This window comes from Sciurus carolinensis, chromosome 17 (assembly GCF_902686445.1).
Source record: "Sciurus carolinensis chromosome 17, mSciCar1.2, whole genome shotgun sequence".
Taxonomy (NCBI): domain Eukaryota; kingdom Metazoa; phylum Chordata; class Mammalia; order Rodentia; family Sciuridae; genus Sciurus; species Sciurus carolinensis.
Window position 1 is genome coordinate 55,230,515 of NC_062229.1, and position 22,883 is coordinate 55,253,397.

At 45.9% G+C, this 22,883-nt stretch overlaps 2 protein-coding genes and 1 non-coding gene across 5 annotated transcripts in view; 1 reads left to right on the forward strand and 2 right to left on the reverse strand.

Moving 5' to 3' along the window:
* Positions 1 to 1,927: 1,927 nt before the first annotated feature.
* On the reverse strand, positions 1,928 to 15,800 carry Il17rb (interleukin 17 receptor B). Its single transcript, XM_053743311.1, is given in 15 exon segments — positions 1,928 to 2,733; positions 2,736 to 2,771; positions 2,774 to 2,875; positions 2,878 to 3,108; positions 4,271 to 4,309; positions 4,312 to 4,368; positions 5,387 to 5,486; positions 6,355 to 6,420; positions 6,768 to 6,910; positions 8,399 to 8,446; positions 9,973 to 10,099; positions 10,497 to 10,624; positions 12,120 to 12,260; positions 13,039 to 13,063; positions 15,048 to 15,800. Coding segments are annotated over 15 exon segments (1,464 nt in total). The 5' UTR covers positions 15,108 to 15,800; the 3' UTR covers positions 1,928 to 2,572.
* On the reverse strand, positions 8,950 to 9,022 carry Trnaa-ugc (transfer RNA alanine (anticodon UGC)). Its single transcript has one exon. It is a non-coding gene; the product is annotated as a tRNA-Ala (tRNA).
* Positions 15,209 to 22,883, forward strand: part of Chdh (choline dehydrogenase) — a 36,477-nt gene continuing 28,802 nt past the window's right edge. The window contains exons 1-3 of one of the 3 annotated variants that reach the window (XM_047530663.1): positions 15,209 to 15,605; positions 19,791 to 19,842; positions 20,117 to 20,186. The gene's annotated coding sequence lies outside the window, so the exon portion shown is untranslated. The remainder of the gene's footprint in view (positions 15,606 to 19,790; positions 19,843 to 20,116; positions 20,187 to 22,883) is intronic. The other 2 variants (XM_047530662.1, XM_047530664.1) reach the window with 2 other exon arrangements.

Below are 22,883 nucleotides of genomic sequence, written 5' to 3' on the forward strand. Positions count from 1 at the left end.
GGATTAAGAAAACTGTTACAAGACCAAGACAATAGATGAAAGGGACATCTTTCCTTCCTAAAGCTATGCAGAAATGATTCAGATATAATTTAGAATTGTTAGCTTGCATTATATAAATATGGTAACTGTTTTGATGATTATTTCATCATCAAGCCCCAGTTTTCCTTTACCTGGAGAACCAGGTGCAAGCTTTTGGAGTTCTTTATGTTCAGTATGATCAGTTAGCCTTAACCTGTGAGTACTCTGGAGCAAAATCAAAATAACAGTCATTACCACTGGTGGTCCAGGCTCTGGGCATGACTTCTGAGCCCTGGGAAAGGGGAAGAGAAGGCATTTCAGTGGAGACAGGAACCAGTAGTGAGCACTTGCCTGGAACTCAGAGACCTGGCAGGAGGGAAAGAATGCCTGACCTTTGCTGCTAGGTGCTTGTTGTCACCACTATGATGAGGACTCGAGATGGGGATGAGACTGCGGGGGAGACAAGCTGGGGTTGTGGCTCAGTGTAGGAGCACTTGCCTGGCATGTGTGAGGCACTGGATTCGATTCTCAGAACCATATATAAATAAATAAAGGACCATTGACTACACACACACACACACACACAAAGCAAGGACAGGTAAGAGATGGAGGTAAGAATGGGATATAGAAAGAAGTCTAAGGCAGGAAGAAATGTGGCATTTTGCACAGATAAAGTACCTGTATAACTCCATCAGTAGATTAGGAATAGAATCCATAATTATCAAAATAGTTTTAACTTGCTAATGGTATTTGGAATGTATGACTTCAATTTGAAAATTGTTTTTTACAAATTTAGCAAATTTATACAATATTGATTTTGTTTGTGGGCTGTTTGAACACAATTTAGTATCAGCTACCTATTTTCCAAAGTATAATATAGTTGTTTCTAATGGTTCTCCACATAACAGCCTATCACTTTTATAATGGGTAGAAGCTTATTCAGAGGAAGTTGATTACTAGTCCAAGTTTTGATGTGAGCCATATCCATCTTCTATTCCTAGCACTTTGATTAGCATCCTGAAAACTGTCATGACAAATAAGTGAGCCTTGCCACATTAAACATTCTGCTTCAGCCATTGCTAAGTATCTGCTTATGAAGCTGGAATGCAGTGACTTCTCACTTTATGCTTCTTTATTTGGGTTTTAATCCATAAGACAACTATTAGGAGGAGTAACATGGCCCTTTAAGACTATTCTGCAAATGCATTCATTTTAAGTCATCCATCCAGAATCGACCCCCATTTCAGAACAGATTCATTTTTATGCTGTGTGAATAAGTATTCCTAGAAATACATACACTAATACATATATATTTGTGAATAGTATTCCTAGAAAATATGTACACTAATACATATATATTTTTGTGAACTCTATTAAGAAAAAGATGCTTTTAGGAAAGCAGAAGACTTTAAAAATATATACATCTTTGTGTTCTATAATGCTGATAGTTTTTTATTTAAGTAAACCATTACATCTCATTTTTAAAAAGATAACATTACTTTGAGAGCTAGCTTTCAACTTAAGAATTAATTTTGTTTTAAACATGAAAAATTACGTAATAACAGGAACTAAGAACTTTGACAGTGACCTCTGAAAGGTAACTTCAGGCAAAAGTAGACATTACGTTTCCAGGAATGTAATTTGGTATTCATTTAACAGGCTCCTGCCCAAGAGTCCAGACATGAATCTAGTTTGGAGAGAGAAGGTCCCATGCAAATACCAAATGCTATAGTTGTTACAAATATACTACTTTATTTGGTTTGGCCAAGATGGGTCCAGTTTATTATTCCCAAATTTTACTGTTTTTAAGATTTATGCCGAGCATGGCAGTGCACACCTGTACTCCCAGCAGCTCGGGAGTCCGAGGCAGGAGGATTGTAAGTTCAAAGCCAGCCTGGGCAATTTAGCAAGGCTCTGAGCAACTTAGCAAGACCCTGTGTCAGAATTTAAAATAAAAAGGGCTGGGGATGTGGCTCAGTGATTGAAAACCCCTGGTTCAATCCCCAGTACCAAAAAATTAATTTAAAAATAAGGATTTCTGCGTGTAACAGAGGGGTTTTCTCCAAGAAAACTACTGAGTGAATTAGTGAGATCTTAAATTTAGAATTCATTAATTGAACCTAGATGTTACAGAACTAAACACTTCTAACTATAGTTAAAGGCATGGGTTATTCAAGACTGGACTTTTGGCTGAAAGCTGGCTTTAGCACAGTATTATCAGATAATAATTTTTCAATTATAACTATCCTTGATTTGATGGTATGCAATTGGCTTGGCTTTAATTATATATGTAGTTTCAATTCTTTAATGTTCCATTAGTGACATTTGTAAAAATTTTACCAGCACAACATTTTCTTAATGACTAATCTAAGCCCTGTGTTCTGTTATGATTTTCCCTATTCTGATTCTAAAGCAAGTGTATATACATAAGCCTTCCCAGCAGCCTGGGTAGTGAATTTTAGAGTCATCACAGAGCTCTCTCCAGAAACTGGTTGGGTCGGAAGGCTTGTTGTCTTGCCCTTGTTGGGCTACAAGGAGGAGTAGCTGCCTGTGGTCAGGCCTGTAACCCTTTCCCCACTGTCGCGTGCTGTGTGACACGGAGAAGTTGTGTTTGGAGAGCGGTGGCATCCTGCATGAGGTGGAACTTGGGGCAGACATGAAGAGCACTGTAGTTGTCTCTGTGATCAGCCCCTCTGAAGTAGACCACCATGTATTGTGCAGATGAGTCTGGCTGCTCAGATCACTGCAGAAAGGTTAAAGGCCAGAGGAAACAGGTCTTGAGAGTTCTCAGTGGGACCACCTCAATGTGGCCACAGGTAATCATCACACATGGCGTTGACATCATTGGAAAGAAGGAGATTACTTTATCTGCTGCTTTCTTCTGAGTGGTTAGCCACTGCACGGGACCCATCTCGGCTATTTTCTTTTTCTGCCACTTTTCAAGGATGACCTCACTTCTGCAGTTATTTTGAAGAAATTCAGTGAAGTAACAAACTGTGTGATGGAAACATATTTCAGATGGGTGGACCACCAGAACCTTAATGAGAGGCAGTAGCATTGTAGTAGGAAGGGAAGGGTTCTCGATCTTTTCTGTGGGAGGAGGGGAAAGCATTGTTAGTCTAAAACCACCTCTGATAAATGATGCTTCACTTAAGAACGGCGGTGGAGCACTGGGACCTTAACTGATGATGCTTCAGGTGTCATTTTGGACACAGCGCCTGAAGCATACTCGTACTCTCTAAATTAGTCCTCTCAAGCTTTATCTTTTCAAATAAATTCATAGGAATTATTTAGGTTTAAGGTACTCTGAGGTAGGAGGTTGTAACTGGTGTTTTACCCATAAACAAGGGTATCCGACCTCTGCACTTCACATCACATTTTGAGTTGGTTTAGCTCTGCAGTAATTTGTACCATCTTCTACCTACAGGTGGTAGAGTTTCTGTATGTTAGATAAAGTTAAGCCTCTGGAACTTAACTGGAATTTCTGCCCTCTACTGGGCTATAAAACAAAGTATTACAACTAATACAGTCCAAATAGCATTCTTTAAATGTAAGTAGTCCTGAGGTAAAAGTTCTCATAGCTTTCTTAGAACAAGGAATTAATCTTGTTTTGTGTACAACACTGCATGCAACTCATTTCCTCTTCTCCATGTGGAGGACGGAAGCAGGGTCTTTATTGAGTCTGCTGCTAGCTCTAATTGTATATAAACTCCTTGATTTCTGTGTTCAAGTACTCAGTGTTACAGAATTGGCAAAGACTTTAATATACAAATTCAAGTGAATGTTGTTCTTAGTCTTAGAACTTTTTAAAAAGTAAGGACTAGCAAAGAACATCTGTCACAGGTGAAATGCAGTAGGTTTCTAGCCATCTTTTGCCCATTTCAGTATTTTAGAAATCTCCATGGTAAAATGAAATAGGTGGTAGGTAGTCACCAGATCTGCAAGTCCTCACCTTGCTTTAACCTGGCAGATGTGATCCAGTTGTTAGCTTATTAGTTATAAGCCTGTTACTTAGGCTCTGTAATAGTGCTCTGAGGCATTAAATAACTGCTATCATAACCCTGGGAAATGCCAATGTGATGGCCTCTAATGAATCTCCTTTTAGAAAGTTGAAAACATGGGACTCAGGGTGTCACTCTAGAGTGCTTGTCTAACATGTGTGAGGCTCTGGGTTTGATCCCTAGCAATGCCAGAAAAAAAGTTCAAAATGTGATTTCCTCATTAAAATATCTTCAGGGAATTACATCCTTACCATGCCTCCACATTAGGTAGATCCCAAACACCAGCACTGTGTGGCCACCAGCAGCAATGAGAGAAGCAAAGGCAGCCAGCCTCCTAGCACACTTCTGTCTGGAGAAAACAAAGCTTACCTTCAGCAAAATAAAATCAACTTATTGTGTATTTGCAAACTAAGATTTTTACTCTATTTTCTGTAGAAGTTTAGATCCCTTTAAAACCAAGGGTCTGATCTGTAGGGAATCTGCCCATCAGTGTGTCTTCCCACAGTGCCCAGGTCTCTCAGATTCAGAGATGTGGGCCCTGCGGAGTTCTCCAGAGGCTTTTGGGTTTCTTGCTTCTTAAACACGCAGAACATTTCACTACGGTAACTTGAGCATACATTTAGTTTTGTGTGTTTTGAGGAAACAGTATTATCTGGGTATACTTGCTTATATATACAGTGTACGTAGGTGGCATTTAAAAGCTGTTTGTTGCCAGTCATGGGAAATTATGCTATCCCCTCAGAAGAACACCGAGGTTCCCCAGGCTCAGGCACCCTAACACAGAAGTTACAACTGTTAGGCACCGAGGCTGTCCTCTTTGTGTTTGGCTAAGATCCTTAAGAATAACACCTTCCATCTTTTGACCCAGCCCGGGTTACTTGCGGGAACACTTGTCTATCCATAATAAAAAAACTGACACATCTGTCTCTAAATTCAGAGAGACATTCTCCAGAACATGCGGCTCTCAGTTGCTGGTGCCAGTATTCCTGATTTGTTATCCAAATGTTGGCCAAGTGACCACATCAAGTCATAGTAGCAGCTTGGCTCAGGCCAGTGAGACTGATAAGAGAATCAGAATGCCTGAAATACATGTTCCCTCTCATTCCCAGTCCTTTTACACCATTGACTTTTCAGCAGATTCTTGTGACACTTTGATCATTCATTTTGCACTGTTTCACATATCCTGTTTTGTAAAGTTTCGAGACCACACTCAGATTTGGGGCTTTCTAGGCCAGCACTGGCATCACTGTACCCCAGGTCAGCATACACAGGCAGGGACCCTCAGACTCTCCACAGACACCGTATTGAGGGAGGCTGGCCTCATGTCCTGGGCCTCTGATTACCCTGTGAAATGACCAGGCACTTACTGTTATCCAGAGGGATGGGGACAACTATCTTTGGGCAAAGCACCACAGTCCCTTTGTGTCGGATACAGTCAGTGCCACAGGTAGGGAAATACGGAGTCACCTGAGGAAAAATCAGAGGTTCAAGGTTCATACCACACTTCAAACAATCTCAACACTTTTCCTACCTCCACCATGTCTCCCCTCTTTTTCTGGTCCCGACCCTATCTCTGCCATTTTCATGGACATTTTTCCCTTGGTCACACTTGTATAGCAAAGTCCAGAAATCCAATCCAGTGACCCAACATGGAAACACCCTTTAAGGCTCCTATTGATTTAATTACCTGAAAGGGTTGGGTTACATCCTAATACATATGCAAATGTCTCCTCCAGGACAGCTGAGCAGTAGGGCTCATATTAACCTCAGTCAGGGAAGTCCCTTGCCTGGGAAAGTCCGCGTAGTTCCCCAGAAGAGGGGCACAGTCATAAGCTGTGAGGGGTATGCTCCCGCTGGCCAGTTTGAGCACTACCTTCACAAAAATAAAGAATAGAATAAAAGCTCCTTCCTCTCTCCAGTGAGGCTGTGTCCCCACATCTGAAGTCAACAGCTATAAGAGATCAGCATCTACGCATCCAACTTGCTGTTTCCAGCGGGGTCAGCTGAGACCCCAAGAGGACAGGTAGTCACTTTCCAGTGTTCATACATACACTGATCTGGAACTCAAACCTTCCAACTTCAAATCCTCCATAATACAGAAAATGGAAGTAAAAGCAATAGCAATCTGGACAGTCAGCAGCCACTAATGAAAGCAAAAGGGACTGTAGCTCCAGGATCAGCTTCCTGACCTAACCACTGTGAAGCCTGCACCATGGATCCCCTTTAACGTCACTAGATGCAGGACTTTGGGCAGGAGCGAATTTGAGAGAACCGATTCACCCTTAAAAAGGCTCACAAAAGCACCTGGTGGTAAAACAGTCTTCCCTGAACTTACCTGAATCACAGCACCTTCACTTTCCCCAGTCACCTGGATGGCTATCGAAGTTCGCTTTGTTTCGTTCTGGTGCAGAAAAGTCATATGAGTGATCATACCAAAGACTGCCAATGAAGAAGCCACTTCCCAAACTGACTTTTCAGTTCATTATGTGAATAAGGACTCATTTCATACTTTGGAGACTTCTATTTTTGGTTGGTTTAGATTCATAGTAACATATCCCAAAATACCCAACAAGGATTTTTTTATCTGTTGAATTAAAGTAGCCAAGCACATTTGGACAATAGACATTTCCCTGCTCTCTCAAGAGTTTTCTCTTCAGGGAATCCTAAACTATACTTTTTCCTTCAACAAGGTAAGGAAGCTAGAGGTTGAGGATGGGGTGATGACAAGGGGACCAAGGATAAAAGTACCTCAAACACTTGAGAATACCCAATTACAGAGTTCTGTTGGATAAGAACCATATATGTTTTTCCAAGGGAACTGGTTGTAAAATTCACTTCAACCATCTTCTCATTCTTCTTACAAGCAGTGATGTTGGGATCCCACAGACTTCCTAAGGGTTGAGAGAAAACCACGTGGATGAACTTGCTAATAACCCTTCCTTGTTAAGTCCCCAAAGGGCTTTACTAAAAAGAGAAACCCGAGTTCTCAGGCAGACACCCAAGTGATAATGTCGCCACTACACTGGGTACTTTTAAACTTGCTTCCAGTTTCAGAGTACCTACAGTCCAAGAAAGTTTAGGGAACCCCATGCCACTGTTTTGCTAAAGAGTGGTAGGAGGCAAGGATTGATTTCTACTAGCTTCTGTTCTCAGCCTCTATTTGATTTATGGGCTAGGGCCAGTATTTTCTCCTCAGAATGGGAGGAGGAGCCACAGGTTGGGAGACATATCTAAGATCATGGAGTGAGTGAGTGAATTCAGGATCAGGACTGCAATACAAGGACAAGGACACTAGACAAGGACACTGTTCTAGTTGCTCCATCCATCACTGCATTCTCCTTGCTTTACTGAACACAGAAGAAAGTACCTCAGCCTGGAGGATACCTCACAGGTGTACTGTGTCAGAAAAAGTCAATTGTTCCATTGAGGTGACTTGCAAATAAGGTCTAGGTTGATTTCCATGAACATGATACGTGATAGTGTGAATTATCTTCCCCACCTAAGAGACCATTTCAGGCCCTGACTTGAAACTGTCTTTTATTCTAGGACTGATTTCCAGGCCCTCAGACCTCACTTCCCCAAGCCCCCAACCCACATTCCTACAAATCTCTCTGTCCAGGAGGCAGGAGGGGAAGCCCGTGCTCCAGGGCTGCCTCTAACAGAACAGCATTTGTAGCTTAGTCTGATGGTGCGCAGGGATGCTTCCTGGGGTGAAGGGTACCTAAAAGATTGAGACGGATCTCCAAATACCACTGCCCTTACTAACATCCCAAGACTGTACTGCCCAGAAATAAACAAAAACCCCTGGAAGTTGGGCACTTTGAACTGATGATCCTAGAGGGACTATTCCACAATTCAAGTGACAGGGTTCTAATGCTCTAGCGTGGCAGAGTGATCCTCTTTGAGAACACAGGTTGAGAGCATGCTTCTAGGTTATTAGACTAACGCACTCCCACCCTAAATGTTTGCTAATCCAAATGGAAGGTCCTCAGGCTTCCCACAGCCGTAGGTCAGTGGTAACAGTGAGCAGGTGAAAGGACTCAGAGCTCCCTTAGTATCAGGAAAGGCCTTTGATTAGCACCACTGTAAGTGTGGTTTGGGCTAAAATGTTAGTTTAACCAAGTGGTGGAGTTGGCTTTGTGCGACTCTTCCACTACATAAATCTTTACTAAGAATCCATCTTTCCCTGAATAGGCTTCCTGCCCCAGTGGGCAAGGCATCAGGAGCCCTGGCCGCTTCCACCTTCACCAAGCAACTTGAGTGCATACCTCCCCACTTGGAGCCTTGGTTTCTTCCTCCGTAAAAGAATGGATAGAGCTGTGCTGGCTCGAGTTACCAGTATCTTGAAATAATAAAAGCAGAGTGCTGTGTTTACTTACCTGCCTTGATACACTTTTTTTTGTATTTCATTATGTGGTCTAGGCAGCCTGGAAATATGAATGAAACCTGTTACACTTTACAAAAGGCATCAGTTCTACTCCCTTGTCAACAAGTGCAAGCACATGCATACATATCACACCTATAACAAATTGCCAAAACATTCCTGATACAAGTGAGATAGGAAATCGACCCTGACAAAAATCATCTGTTCATAGAATGGTAACCAGTCTTCAATAGAACCTTTATCGAAAGAGTTTCAACAATCCCCAAGAGAACACTTGGAAAGTCACCATGTCTAAAAACAAGGTTTGGTAATGTATGTAAATTCTGCCCCTTCCAGACAGCAAGCTTAACATACTCGGAAGCTTAGTTGGAACCACTTAATGAAAGTAAACCTCAGTGATGGGCAGATGTCATGTACTCCTTTAGGATGTGATGAGATGAGAAGGGCCCAGTATTTCTACAGAATTCTTCCTCAAACCATATCCCCAGTCTAATCATGAGACAAACATCAAATCTCACCAATTTTCTTTTTTTTTTTTTTTTTTTTTGGCGGTGCTGGGGATTGAACCCAGGGCCTCGTGCTTGCAAGGCAAGCACCCTACCAACTGAGCTATATCCCCAGCCCACAAACATCAAATCTAATCAGAGGACATTCTACAGGATGCTTGGCTCAAGACTGTCAAGGTCATGAGAAAAACAGACTCACCAGAGGAGACTAAAGTGACAGGGACTAAAAGTGACTAAACAGAAAGAAGATATTAATGAAAAAGTGTGCAAAATCCAAATAGTTTGGAGTTAATAAAAATGTACTAATGTTGGTTTCTCAATTTTGACTAAGGTACCCTGGTACCGTTAAGATGGTAACGACAGAAGAAACTGGGTGAGAGGTAAGAACTCTCGGTTCTATATTTGCAACTTTTCTATAAATCTAAAATGATTCCAAAATAAAGAAGCTTATTTAAAAACAAAACAAAGCTAGGTGCTGTGGCCTATAATCTGAGCAACTCAGGAGGCTGAGGCAGGAGGATTCCAAGTTGAAGGCCAGCCAAGGCTTTTGCTCAGTGGTAGAGCACCCCTGGATTCCAGCCCCAAGTACTGCAGTCAGTCAATTACAAAATGAAGTTTGGTCTCATCAAGGAAGATGGGAACTTCTGTGCAGTAAATGGCATGGCACCAGAAACACCATGGACAGCTGATGTGCATCAATCAAGAAGTGCGGGTTTGAACATCACCTTCACTTTTCCTGTGTGCACAGCCCAGCACAAGTGACTTAACCTCTTGGTCTCATCATATCTAAGATGGGACTTTCCCAAGCTTGGGTTTGTTGGGAGGCTTGCTGGGATGACTCCCATCAAGCACTCAACCCACCACAGAAATGGGTTTTTCCCTTTATTTTACCTGATTTAACCCTGGCCACTCTGTGAGGGAGGAACAGTTACAACTCTGTCTATATCACAGATGAGGAAACTGAGATCTTGCAAGGTCAACGTCTCACCCATGGTTCCCTGGAGACTGAATCAAAGCAGGTGTCCCAGCAAGACAGAATAACTGAGGAGTTGAGGAAAATTACCTGGTGAGGTGAAGTTCACAGACAAAGAAGGACTGTCTTCATTCATATTTGCATTGGGGATGTTATGAGCCCCGATGAGATAGAGCGTGCTCAGCTCCACAGGAAAGCCAACATAGGAGAAGGTCCACTGGAAGGCAGAGCGAGAAGTCTGAGGCCCTGACGCAGCGCAGTGCTGGAACAGCACCTGCGTACTGCCCTTTCCACTTCCACTTTCATCCCTTACCCTTCTGCTGAAACTTGTGTCTGCAGCCAATGTCTGCTTAGGAATGAGTGCCACACCGTCTGCTGGTGTGACTCATACAATCAGAAAAGTAAGATTTTAGAGCCAGGATATAATTTAAGTCCCCTCACTTTGCTGAAGTAGAAACTGAGGCCCAGAGATGTTGTCTTGCCCAATGTACAGAAGTGGCTCAAACTGGGACTTAGACCCAGGTGTCCTGCTCTGTGTCACAGCTGCTCACCAGCCTATTGGTGCAGCACATTGTCTATGCTCCGCTATCAGTCGCATCCCTCAAAGTGCTTACTTTGCCGCCAGAGGGTCTGGTCTGACTCTGGAAGGCCTCTGTGTAGTTGCACCTCACACAGGCATATGACTGGAAGTTGTTTTTGCCCGTCACGCAGATCTTGGTGGCCTTCAACAAGCGGATGCTGGCTGCAGAGGGAGTTGAGACAGTTGTTTGTCACTTACTGTATAACTGACTGGATGCTAGATATTTTACATGCTCCATCTTAGTCTATAATCACAATAGCACCAAACGGTAGGCCCCACTGTCCCTGGTATACAGATGGCGTCAGTGAGGCTTAGGGAGTTTCAAGAAGCTCTGCCTAGCTTTCAAAACTCAGGTGGGAACTCATGGGATACGTGATTAGTTAAACATCTGTGCTGTTCTGAACAGGTCTGCATTGGGAACCCCGCAAAGACCCTCCAAGAGTATCATCAAACCATGCCTGTTCTGCCTGCTTCTTTTTCCACACTGACTCTTCTCCATGGTATGTCCTTTCCTCCCATTCCTGCCTCTGCAAGTCTTATTCCTGTAAAGTCCAACGTGTGTACATAACAAGGCTCACAAAGAGCTCATTTTGCCAGGGATGGGCAAAGCCTTAGTGTATCATCTCAGAGGAGTCTTGCCAGGGCCTCCCTCCTGGTCTTCTCTGCCCCCATCCCACTCACACGGGGCACAGTTCTCTTCAGGAATTCCTGGTCACTTCCTGTATCTGCTTCCCAACCTCTCTGAAAACCTCTGGGGGGAATAGTTGACCTACCTCTCAGTGGCTGTCACTCATGGATTTTTGGCTGCATCAAATTTAACTAATTTATCAGATGGAAACCACAAACATGGGCACTGAGATCCTGGGTGGATCCTGGAATTAGCTCATCCTAAGAATCTGCCAGTTACCTTGGAATGTAATCTAGGGGAAATGCCAGAACTTTCACAATATTATTTGGGAAGTAGAAAAGGTAACCTACCTTTTCCTAAACTGGGTTTAACCCATCTTCTTCCATAAATAGAGATAGGTCGTCAGTGTACCACGTGATGACTGCCCATTCATGTAGCCAGTTCAGGTCAAGAAACCCACCCCCCCAGGAGTGCCCGTCATGCTTCCTTTCAGTCACCCGACCCCCAAAGTAACCACCATCCCGACTTCTAACCACTACATTCATTTTGCCCTCTTTTAGGAAGTATCATGGTGCTGTACAACTAAGCATGAATATAGATATCAGTGCATGAACTCTTCATAACCTGGCTTCTTATGTTTGTGACATCTATATTGTGTGTAGTAACAGATTGTTTATTCCCACTGCTGTCTTGGATTCCATTCTTCCATTGGACATTTGAGTGCTTTTGGCTCTCATGACTAGTGCCGCTGGGAACATCCTAATAAGTGGCTTTTGATACATGCATGTATGTATTTGTGTGTGTGTGTGTGTGTGTGTGTGTGTGTGTGGTGCTAGGGATTGAACCCAGGACCTTGTGCATGCGAGGCAAGCACTCTACCAACTGAGCTATATCCCCAGCCCACATGTATGTATTTTTTTTACATGTATGTATTTTTGTTGGGTATGCCTAGGAGGGGTTAATGGGTCATACTGCCTGATATTTCTGCTTTAGTAGACACTTCAGGACTTATCTTTGGTGCAAACATACCATCTGCCCGGAGCATCCAGCTTATGTTCATCAAAATTGAATAGTCCTCTGTTGCAACACTAGTTTTAGCAAGTCCCACTCGGAGGTCCCTCAAGTCTCCTGGGGTCAGATTGTGTTGGATCATCCACTCTGGAGATGGCCCTGGGAAAAGGCAAGATTTCCCATTGACACTCCTCTTCCCTGCTCGGTCTGATTCCGTCTCCTCTAACAGAGTCACCCTGATCCACCACCCATTCACAATTTGTTAACTCTTCCTGCTGGGTAAGCCAAACATTTCTGGGTGCTGGCCAATTTATAGATGAGGCGATGCTGACCTGAGATTAATGCTCTCAGCCTCCTGCACTCAAACTACAGAGCACCTGGGGCCACTTCAGGTGTGTGTACATGTTTGGTGCATTGACATGTTCATTTGAGTCAGTTCTGCCTTCCCTGTGCCTCAGCCGAGGACTCCAGCCAGCTGGAGCACACCATCCCATGTACCCAGCCCCTAGCCTTTGCTGCTGCTGCCATCTCTCCTCCAGCTCACCCTCCCTATTCACATTTCTTGGGCAGAAGCCCATCCATTCTTCAATGTTAGCCTCTCAAGCACCTATTCTATAAAACATTTCTTCCTCGTCCTAATTATAAGTGATCTCCCTCCCAGGCACTTGATCTCTTTTTGCAGGGTGGCAGGCATTGCTTTCCACCTTGCATGCTATATACCCTGCTATCCCACCTGACTGGCCAGGAGGCCCACCCATCTCAAACACTTCTGTATTCCCCCCAGAGTTCTACCTTGAGAACTTCCTCTACACCAGCTAACAGGTTCACCCTGCACCTGGTCTCCAGAGACCCACTCACTGCCTGGATCCAGGCCCTCTTAAGGTTTGACTGTGCTTTGAGTATAATGCCTGAAATAACCATTCCCTAAGGCACCTACCATTTTCAGAGCCACACTGAATAGTCTGCAAGAGAAAAAGAAACCAAGGGTCATGTCGAAGCCAGTAAACCACAAGTCTTCCTTTACCATGTCGGACAAAGCACTGTCTTTTTTCTTAAGGGTATACATAAGTGACTAACTTTCAAAGTAAAGATGAGCTTGTTGTGCTTCACAGCTCGGGGAAAACTAAGCTATGAATGGACCATGGATTAAGCCATCAGTATGCCTGCCCCTCTGGCCAATTCATCACCTCACTTGAAAACCCAGAGTGGGTTTCTGGGCATTAGCCTTTCCTGCTTCTAGCCAGGGATGACTCTGGACCATCGTGAGGTCCCTTCATACTTCAGTGCTTAACTCTCAGCTTTTCAGGATGATCTGGAGTATTTGTGTTTCCCCAGGGTCAGGATTGGCTGTGCTAAGAAGATGAACAGAAGAAAGCAATGAATGCAGTCTACAATACCTTTCCCAGGCTCTTTCACATATTTCTCTTCTAATACAGAAGAACTCATTTGAGCTATTTAGAAAACCATAAACAACTGTCACTTCATCCTGTTGTGTTTTTTAAAGAGATTTCAAAAAAGCAAATACATATCATCAATGTCCAAAATAGATCGGTGAGAGACCCTTTGAAGTTAACTCTTCATGTCTCGTCTTAAGAAATATTTAATATTTTGTTTTTGGAATTATAAGCTCAATCTAAAATATTTAACTTCAGGCAGGAGCGAGTTCCAGTGAGGAGACTCAATGAGATAAATTCACCGGGTCTGAAATCCAATCCCTCTAAACCTCCACATTTCCCAGCACCTTGTAAAACAAGACAAGAAGACTTTTGAGGATTTGAGTAATTTAGGTTTCGGTGAAGTTGTCAATTATCCCTTTGTCTTTGTGAAATTGAATTCAGGAAGGATATCATCAGACATTCTTTTTAAACAAATAAGCCACCATACTGGAAACTGAAGTCTTGTCAAAGAGCTAGTGAAGCAAGTTTTAGGAAGAAGCAGAGCAATAGCTCTAAACTTGATGGAGTTCAAACTGTTGGCCTTACAGCAACTGCCACAAAGGTAATGAATTCTTGCCCACTGGAAAAAGCCAGAGGGGACCTCAGAACAAAAGACTCCGATAGTAGCAGAAGGAGTCAGGATACAATGGATGGTGTCCACAACCATCAATAAGTAACCACCACTCTTTTACGCTATTTGCTGTGCTAACAGCACAGAGATTGGTTTTGAATGTGGTTTGGGGGATAAGTTTTTGCTTTAGTGACCCAGAAGATTCCTTCGCTCATTCAAGACACCCAGGAAAGAAAATCACGAATCAACAAAGGAGAAAGGAGAAAAGAAAAAGCAAGCAGCAGGCTGTGGTGGCACATGCCTATAATCCCAGAGACTTGGGAGGCCGAGATAGGAGGATCACAAGTTCCAGTCTAGCCTCAGCAACTTAGTGAGACTCTGTCTCAAAATAAAAGTTTAATAAAAGGGGTAGAGGGGGACTGGGGATGTAGCTTAGCATCCCTGGGTTTAATCCCAGTATCAAGGGGAGTGGGGAGCATGCCAGTGGTAATGGAGAAGCAGTTCTTGTGGCACCACAGATGGGCAGATGGCAAGCAAAAATGGGTGCCTACTCATTAATAGAGAGGCTCTTTACTGCTGCTTTGCAGGTTACAAGGACTAGTTAGATACTACACCACTCCTTTTTTTTTTTTTTTTAAACCGATGAGGATATGGAGGCTAGGTGAGCGTAAAAGACTGAATCAAGAGTCCATGGTGGCATTTGTGACCAAGTCTATCTGGATTCCCACGTCCCTGACCCAAGCAGCCTGATGCCCAGTGCTGGCTGGGCTGAAAACAGCGAGCCAGTGGAGGTCTGAGGCCCATCGGGGCTACCCCAGGGAGTGCAGACCTGCCCCTCCACAGAGCGGTCAGCTTTAGCAGCGCGGGCTGGCAGCCCCGACGCGGTCAGGGTCCAGGCTCAAGAGGCAGTCTAGGAAAGGGATGCGGGCGGGGCCTTACCGGCTCTCCAGGCATGGCACTCCTGCATAGCGCGGCCAGGCTCAGCAGCACAAGCAACATGACCTGGCCACCGCCCACCAACACGCCGGACTCGGGACAGCCTCCAGCCGCGCTCTTATCCCGGCGACTGGGGCAGTCCTCCCGGACTCCGCCTCCCCGGCGCCCTCCCTCTGGCCTCCTGGTCGCCCAGCCGCCTAGGGTGGCTGAAGGCGCAGCGCCCTAACCTGTGGGGCTTGTGCGGCTGGGCGGGGTCCCAACAGCTCGGGCCCCTTGGTGGGCAGAGCCGAGCAGCCGGAGCCGTGCTGCCCAGCGCACACGTGCGCGCACTGAGCCGATGCTGCGACCGCACCACGTCTGCGCCCCGTGCTCCCCGCCCGTCCGCGGGGTCCAGTCCCGAGGCCCACAGCCGGGAGCCGCCCACGAGACCCTTCCAGACGCCGAGAGCGCGAGCTGAGCCGGTGCCGCCAGTTAAAGCGTAGCTGAACAGTGGCCTGGTGGTAGCTGGTCGCTCCTACTCCGCGGCCGCCAACTGCCCCGGCACCGGGACGCAGCTGCCAGGTAAGTAGTGGGCAACGCGCTCCGATCCTCTGCCTACCCAACCCATGGTGGCGCCGGTCCCCACGGAGCCTCCAGGCGGAGGAGTGGGACAGGAGGCCTCTGCTGGACGCGGAGACTCGAGCTCCCTTTACCCAGCTGCAGAGCCCCAGAAGGAAAAGTGGTGGGACGCGGTCCCTGAAGCCTCATTGACTTCGGGGAGCTAGAGCTCAGCAGGAACTTAGCGATAACGGTGATAGGAATCTCTACTCCCGGCACCTCCGGTTTTCTGGTCAGTGTGTATCTCCACAAAATGAGGTCTGATTGTAACACTTGAGGCCCCAGAAGCTGAAGCTTCAACATTGTGGGTTTGGAAATATGGTTCCCCAGTTTGTGCTCAGGGTCTGTCAATACTGCCTAAATGAGATTGGGATTGCAGAGCCCAACCGGGCCAAAGTCTAGATTTAGCAGCAACTCCACCCGCCTATTTCTGGGGTGGGTGACCCAGGGACCACCATTCTTTTAATACAGTGTTTTGGGGGAGGGTTGAAAATCAGTTGGGCTAACAATAGTAGTCCCCTGGCCTGGAACTCGGATGCCTCAGCCCCCTCATTTGCAAACAAGATTGGGGTTAACTCAGGGTCTCAGGCTTATGGGCTGAATTTGCTCCAGTTTACTCGAGAGAAGCTGAGGTTTGTGGAAGATTTGTCAGCTGGTGAGAGGTTGTATTGAATCAACGTGTGTTTGCTGAGGACCTACTTTGAGCTGGTCTTGACCCTCCAAGCTCAGTTGAAGGTTCCCATTTCTGCTTGCACAGAAAAAGGTCCAGTCCCCAGCCTCAAGGTCAGTTGGGGGCTCTGACGTGTGTACACACAGGGTTGCAGGAGATGTTTCCAGAGGATTGACCTGATTCCTGACCAAGGAGGGTCACTCAGGTGAATGAGATTGTGGCCTCACTCATGCCCAGGGCTGGACCACCATCTGCCACTCATTCAACCTTTGTGAGTAACTTTGGGCCCTGTGGTCTCTGAGCTTTCTGGCTCTAATAGCAGTCTTTGTGTTTAGCAAACACCTGCCTGGTAGCAGGGTGCAAAGGTGAACAATGCATGAGTGCTCTCAGACGAGGATGAGTGCGGGGAGAGGTGTGTTCAAGGGCAGCTGCAGAAGCCAGTGCACTTTGTCCCACGGAGCCAGGGAACCACCAGACTTTTATATGGTGGTCAACTTCCAGTTTGTGCAAGGCCACCTGTGCAGAGCAGGCAGGAGCCAGCCCCTCTGAGGCCAGTGAGGCAGCAGCTCTTCAAGGCGCTCACTCCATGAATAGCCCAGCCCCTGCACTCTAACCAGGCTCCAAGCTCTGCTGACCTTACAGCCTGCACCAGAGCAGGCCCTACTGTGGGGAGCTCGGGGATATGGGGATGCCCAGGTCAGGCCTGGAGCCTGCTCTCAAATCAGCCATTTCCAGGGGCAGTGAGGAGGAGAGCACCCCCACTGGAGTGGGAGGGTGAGGACTAGAAGGAGCTGCCCCAGGAATACCTGGCATGAGCTCTTGGGGTCACGTGGGCACTGAGTTCAGAGTCGCCTGGCCTGGCTTGGTAAGGTCAGGCTCAGGAGGAAGTGGGCTCAGAATAGGAGTGGGCAAGGGGGTGGTTTTGTTTTGAGAAAGGGGTGGGAGAGATTCCTTCTCCAGGGGAAGGAACTGGAAGGCAACGGAGAAGAGGAGAATGTGGGTAGGGCCGGGAGGGGTTCCCGGCAGGGTGCTGGGTGGACTCCAGTTGCAGCTGAGCACTTCCCTCCTGTCTCAGGCCCATGTGACAAGCATGGCCCTGGGGCTTCTGGGATGTGCCTACAGCTCACCCTCTGGGCAGGGCTGTGCGGTGGGGAGTGGAAGGAGAGTTGAAGAGGGCCCTCCAACAGGATGTTGTGTCCCCCACCCAGCCTGGAGGACTGCTGTGTGCCTGTGCATCCCCCCTCACCCAGACCCCAGGAGGCTGTATGTCCCCACTGGAGTCAGGACTCCTGGCCTCCAGACTGCCTGGCTCTGTGACTCACTCACCATCTGTGGCCTTGACTGACGCTCTTGGAGCCTCAGTTTCCCCATCCATCCGTAACACAGGCTGATATCAGCTTTGCCTCCCTCGCAGGACTGTTAGGAGACTCTGAAGAAATAAGAGACAGGAAAGCAAGTCAGAAGGGTTAAACTTGCTTTGTAGATTTATGGGGGGAGGTGTGGGATGATTTTTCAAAGTTTCTAATATCTCTGACTCAAATAGGGAATTTCCCTCAGATTGGAGAGGAATGACTGTCCCCAGATTCTGTCCCTGCTGCTTGGATCTTTGTTGCTCTGCTGGATCCATCCCTGAGAGGACAAGGCCATGTGGGTTGTTGACATGTCCTGGGTCCAGTCTCCACCCACACAGGTGGAATTTTCCACTTCATTCTTTTGCAAATATTAATCAAGGCCCTGGGCAGTCAACAGTGGATTCATTGTCTCCTGAAGAGGGAGCCGTTTCTGGCAAATACCAGTTGCGTCCCAGGGGCCCCTGGAGCTGGCTGGAACTGGGGAAGGAGCCCTTAGAGCACCCTGGCCCTTGGTGTCCCCCTGCCTCCTGTTCTGCTCCAGCTGCTTGGACTTGGCAGAGTCAACTTAATGCCTACTCCGAGTTAGAGACCCTGAAGCCACACCCAGATCTGGCACCCACTGTTCCTAGCAGGGTCAGAAACTGCAAACATTCTGTCTGTTCCAGTAGGAGGAGCGAGCCCAGGAAAGCACACAGACGCTGATCACAGTGGTAAACAAGTATTAATGCCACTCCTGCCAGTTCCTAGGACCAAACCCTGTGAGGTCACAACCTGTGTGTCCTGTTCATGACTGTGGTTCCTGTGCCCTGTCCCTTGGGTACTTGCCAGGATTTTCACCTTCATTGTTGTCATATTGGGACTTTAAAGAATATCCAGAAACACAGGGGAAGCAAGTACCACGGTTGTTCTGTCAAAGTACCATCAGTAAACTGGTGACAGGTCAACCTCAGGGCTATTGGGGAATCACCCGAGATTTCAGGGAGCTCCATTCTGGGCAGTGCAGCTGGGTCAGTGGTGTTTTTTGATCAATGATACTTGCCTGAATCTGTTGTCGTTGCTACTATTGTTGTTATTTATAGCTGTAGCATCGCATTCTGAGGAATATTTTGGCCAAATTGTTATTATCTGCATGCATGTACAAATATGGAACAACAAACAAATCCCTCAGTATGTACAACATGTAATTCACCAATAAAAAATGTGGGAAAAAACATTTTTTAAAAATTGGTGAATCTACATTGTGTACAACCATAGAAATGAAAAGTTGTACCCCATTTGTGTACAACGTATCAAAATGCAGTCTGTAAAAGAAAAAAGAAAAAAAAAAACCCAACATGGTACACTTCATCAAGGAGGAAATGGACAAGTGGGGCTGACTGAAGAGGAGAGGAAGGATGGAACTCGGGCCATGCTGTGAACTTGATAACATCACCGAGTTCTTTTAGTTTTGCCCTTTTAATTTTTCAAAGTGTGTTACTAGCTCTTATTTCCTTTTACTTCTTAAAAAAAAAATGACCACGAAATGGGTTCTCATGTTCCCATTTTGTGATGAGGAAACAGGCCTGGTTGCAACTCTGCCACCCTGCCTTCTCTGCAACCCAAGGATCTTGACCATCAGCAACTTTCACTTCTCTTCTAAAGTAATAGAACTTGAATGTGGATCCCTAGTGAATAAGACAGATGCAAGTGACTCTGCACACTCCTATGAGTTTATTTTATAAGTTTGTATTTTGGTTTTGCTTATCACAGAACAGTGACACCACTTTCAGGGCCCACTCTGGAAACCAGGGGCCATGGGTGCTGACTGATGTCATGCATGAGCCCCAGTTCCTGATTTATTTCTGCCCATTAGTGATGGAGCAATTTCTAGTTGACCTTGTGGTCTTAGGACTTTCTTTGGTTAAACTGATCTAGAAGTTTGAAAGGAAAATGGCAGCGGGCTTGTATGTGAAAGTTGACAGGCCGGCTGGCTGACCGCAGCTGCGAAGGTCCCTGACCAGAACGGGCACTTGGCCCACACCCTGGGCCTTGCTGGTGTTCCTTGGAGGTGGCTTGCAGTCGAACATGGATTTTCAAATCAACTGCGCTTGGCAGAGCTCCTCCCCTCTTACCTGTGCTTGTCTGCAGGAGGTACTCACACTATAAACAGGAACAGGAAAGCTTTGTCCTGGACTTTCTGGTAAGCCACCCAAGCTGACAGGTTCGGGGTCTCCAGGAGATTAATTTCTTGGCTGCGACATTCTCAAACTCTTTATGGAGAAAGGCTAGATGTCTGTTTTTAAAACATTAATCTCCCATGGGCTAAGATTCACTGAAAATTAATTATAAAAAAAATGAAAGTATAGAAAATGGAAGCCCATTCTCTTGTTAAACTCCACAGACATTGGTCACCATGCCAGATACCTTGAAAGGTTTGTAAACTCTGACTTGCATTCTGTACTTATCTTTCACAGACAATCACAGGTAGTGTGTGGCTGACTCTGGTGGCAGACTGCACTGCATCCTGTCACTTCTGGGTGTAAGGTGAGTATTTTCACTGAGATTTAGAAAACCAGATAAAAGTTCACTTAAAAAAAAAAAAAAAAAACAAAAAAAAAACAAAAAACAACTTGACAACGTGACCCAAACTCCTGTGGAATAGCTTGACTCCCTCACCCTGGGCCAATCCCTCTGTCTCTACCCGTTCTTTCCCTCCCTCCTATATTTAGGGATATTTGAGATTCCAAATCAAAAAACAATACTACAGAAAAAAAAATTCTTTTTATTATGGAAAATTTGCAACATACAAAATTAGCCGGAGATTATTGAATCTTAAATATCTCTAATTCATTGCTATCATAATAATGAAGCAATACAAAACGAAAGCAAACTATCTTATAAGACAGTGTTCCCAGCGTCCCTTTCGCATGTTCCTCTGCATTTCCTGTGAGTTGGTGGATGGATCTGGAAGTGTGGTCAGATTCAGATATGGACTTGGTGGCATTGCCTTCCCTCATTCAGACTCCTGCTTTAACTGCAAGGAACAGGCCTTTGGTCTTAGTTGTCTCCTGTGTGTGAAGTCACTTTGGTGCTGACACTCACCTGAATCTTTTCCTACTGCTGCTGGTTCCTGGCACCCCTTGTTCTGAGATCACCCTGGCTGCTATGGAGTGTTGGTTGTGGGTGGCATAGTAGCATAGTAAAATCAGGGACCCTATTAGGACATCATGGAGAGAACTCTGGGGAGGGAGATGATGGAGCTTGGTCCAGCTGTGTCCCTGGGGTAGACAGAAATGGGAGAATTAAGTAGCGCTGGTTGCGGCCTTATAAGAGAAGCCACTGTGCCTCTCGGCCTCACTTTGCAAGTCTACTCTCCTGTCCTGGAACAGGCAGTGCACTTTTATGCACCACTCATGTGGCAGGCATTTATTGAGTGCCTGCTGTGTGTGTCACTGTGGGAGCAGCATGTACCACAACTGCAGCCTGTAAGCAAAGGAACCTGACCAGAAGGGCAACTCTGGATGGGCCCTGCTGAGCGGGAATTTGGTGATTTATGGCCACCAGGCTGTCTGTTTTAGTCAGTTTTTTCTTTTTGTTTTTAAATGTATATATTTGTTTTTATTTGAAAAACATACCAGAAGAATAAATCTGAAACTAATAAAATTTTTGAGAATGGGAGAGAGGATGGACAGTAAAGAAAGAAGCAAAATCACCCTAGGAATGTTTCTTTACAAGTTTTCACTTCTGAACAACACGGAGTTTTTACATATTCCAAAATTAAATTGAGAAGAAACAGAAGCAAACTCTAAAGTCAAAAAGCAAACTGGAACAAATGTGACTAATTACATATCAAACCAAAAAAATACCTCTCAGTAAAAATTCTTCAAGTGAACTGACTACATGATTTGTATATTCTTAGTAGAATGCAAGAATGACAATTTTATTTGACAATTTAATTAGAAGTAGTACCATTAGTGTTTTTATGATGAATTGTCATTTAGTCAGCTTTTTCATTGCTGTGACCAAAAGACCTGATGAGAACAATTTTAGAGGAAGAAAAGTTTTTTTAGAGCTCACAATCTCAGAGGTCTCAGTCCATAGATGGCCAGCTGGGTTGTTCTGAGCTTGAGTGTGGCAGGACATCATGGTGGAAGGGTGTGGTGGAGGAAAGCAACCCAGGATACAGCAACCAGGAAGCAGAGCTCCACTCACCAAGAACAAAATATATAACCTAAAGTCAAGTCCCCCAGTGACCACCTCTTCCAGCCACATGCTACCTGCCTCCAGTTACCACCCAGCTAATCCTTATCAGGGGATGAGTGCACTGAGTAAGTTAAAGCTATCATAACCCAGTCATTTCACCTCTAAGATTTCTTGCATTGTCTCACACAAGATCTTTTGGGGGACATCCCATCTCTAAATCATAACACTGCCAATCTTGTGGTGGCCTCTGGCTTCTGTGCTGAATCTGGTGCAGGGAGGGTGTTTAGCACCCTTGGAAAGGGAAGAGAGGTTGGTTTTCCTCTCACTTCATCTTGCTCCTGTGTTACTGCATACCAACCAGGACACTAGGGCTTGGTGGCCTCTGGTGTCACTGACCTCCCCCTCAACCAGTTCCAGTGAAAGCTCTGTGTCCCCACCTTCACCCAAGGCCCTCTGCTGTGTAGCCCACTCACCCAGGCAGCCCAGAGCAGGGGCACATCTGGAGGGCCCTATCCTCAGGGGTCAGCCTGAGACTCCTACCCCATCTAACAGATGCTTGACTCTGAGGAAATTGGGTCTCCCAATAGCAACCTTAGCTGTACCCTGTCCCCAACACACCTTGGACACTCATTTTGAAGCCACAGACATGTCTGTGGGGGAAAAAACTACAGATGACCCCAAGGAACTGTCCCTGCTATAGGACAGCCTAGGCTACACTCTGGCCTTAGGACTCCAGTTTTTCCCACGTTGAGCTCTGCTTTAGGTGGCGCCCACTACAGAGGTTTTAAGAGGGGGGTGAGACCAGCTTGCAAATAGGAGGGTTACAGAGGACACTTTCTGGAATGCAGAACCCAGGGACCTATGACCCAGGGAGGCACTGTGGGGCAGCAGAGGGGAGGTGGGACAGCAGCCTCAAGTCCCAGAGTCGCAAGCATTGGTGGTGCCCTGGGAGGCTGTCAGCTACGTGTTCCCAGCGGGAAACCTGCTCTGGTCACACCACAGAGCCCCACAGAGCTGGGAGGACAGCCTGGCTTTCCA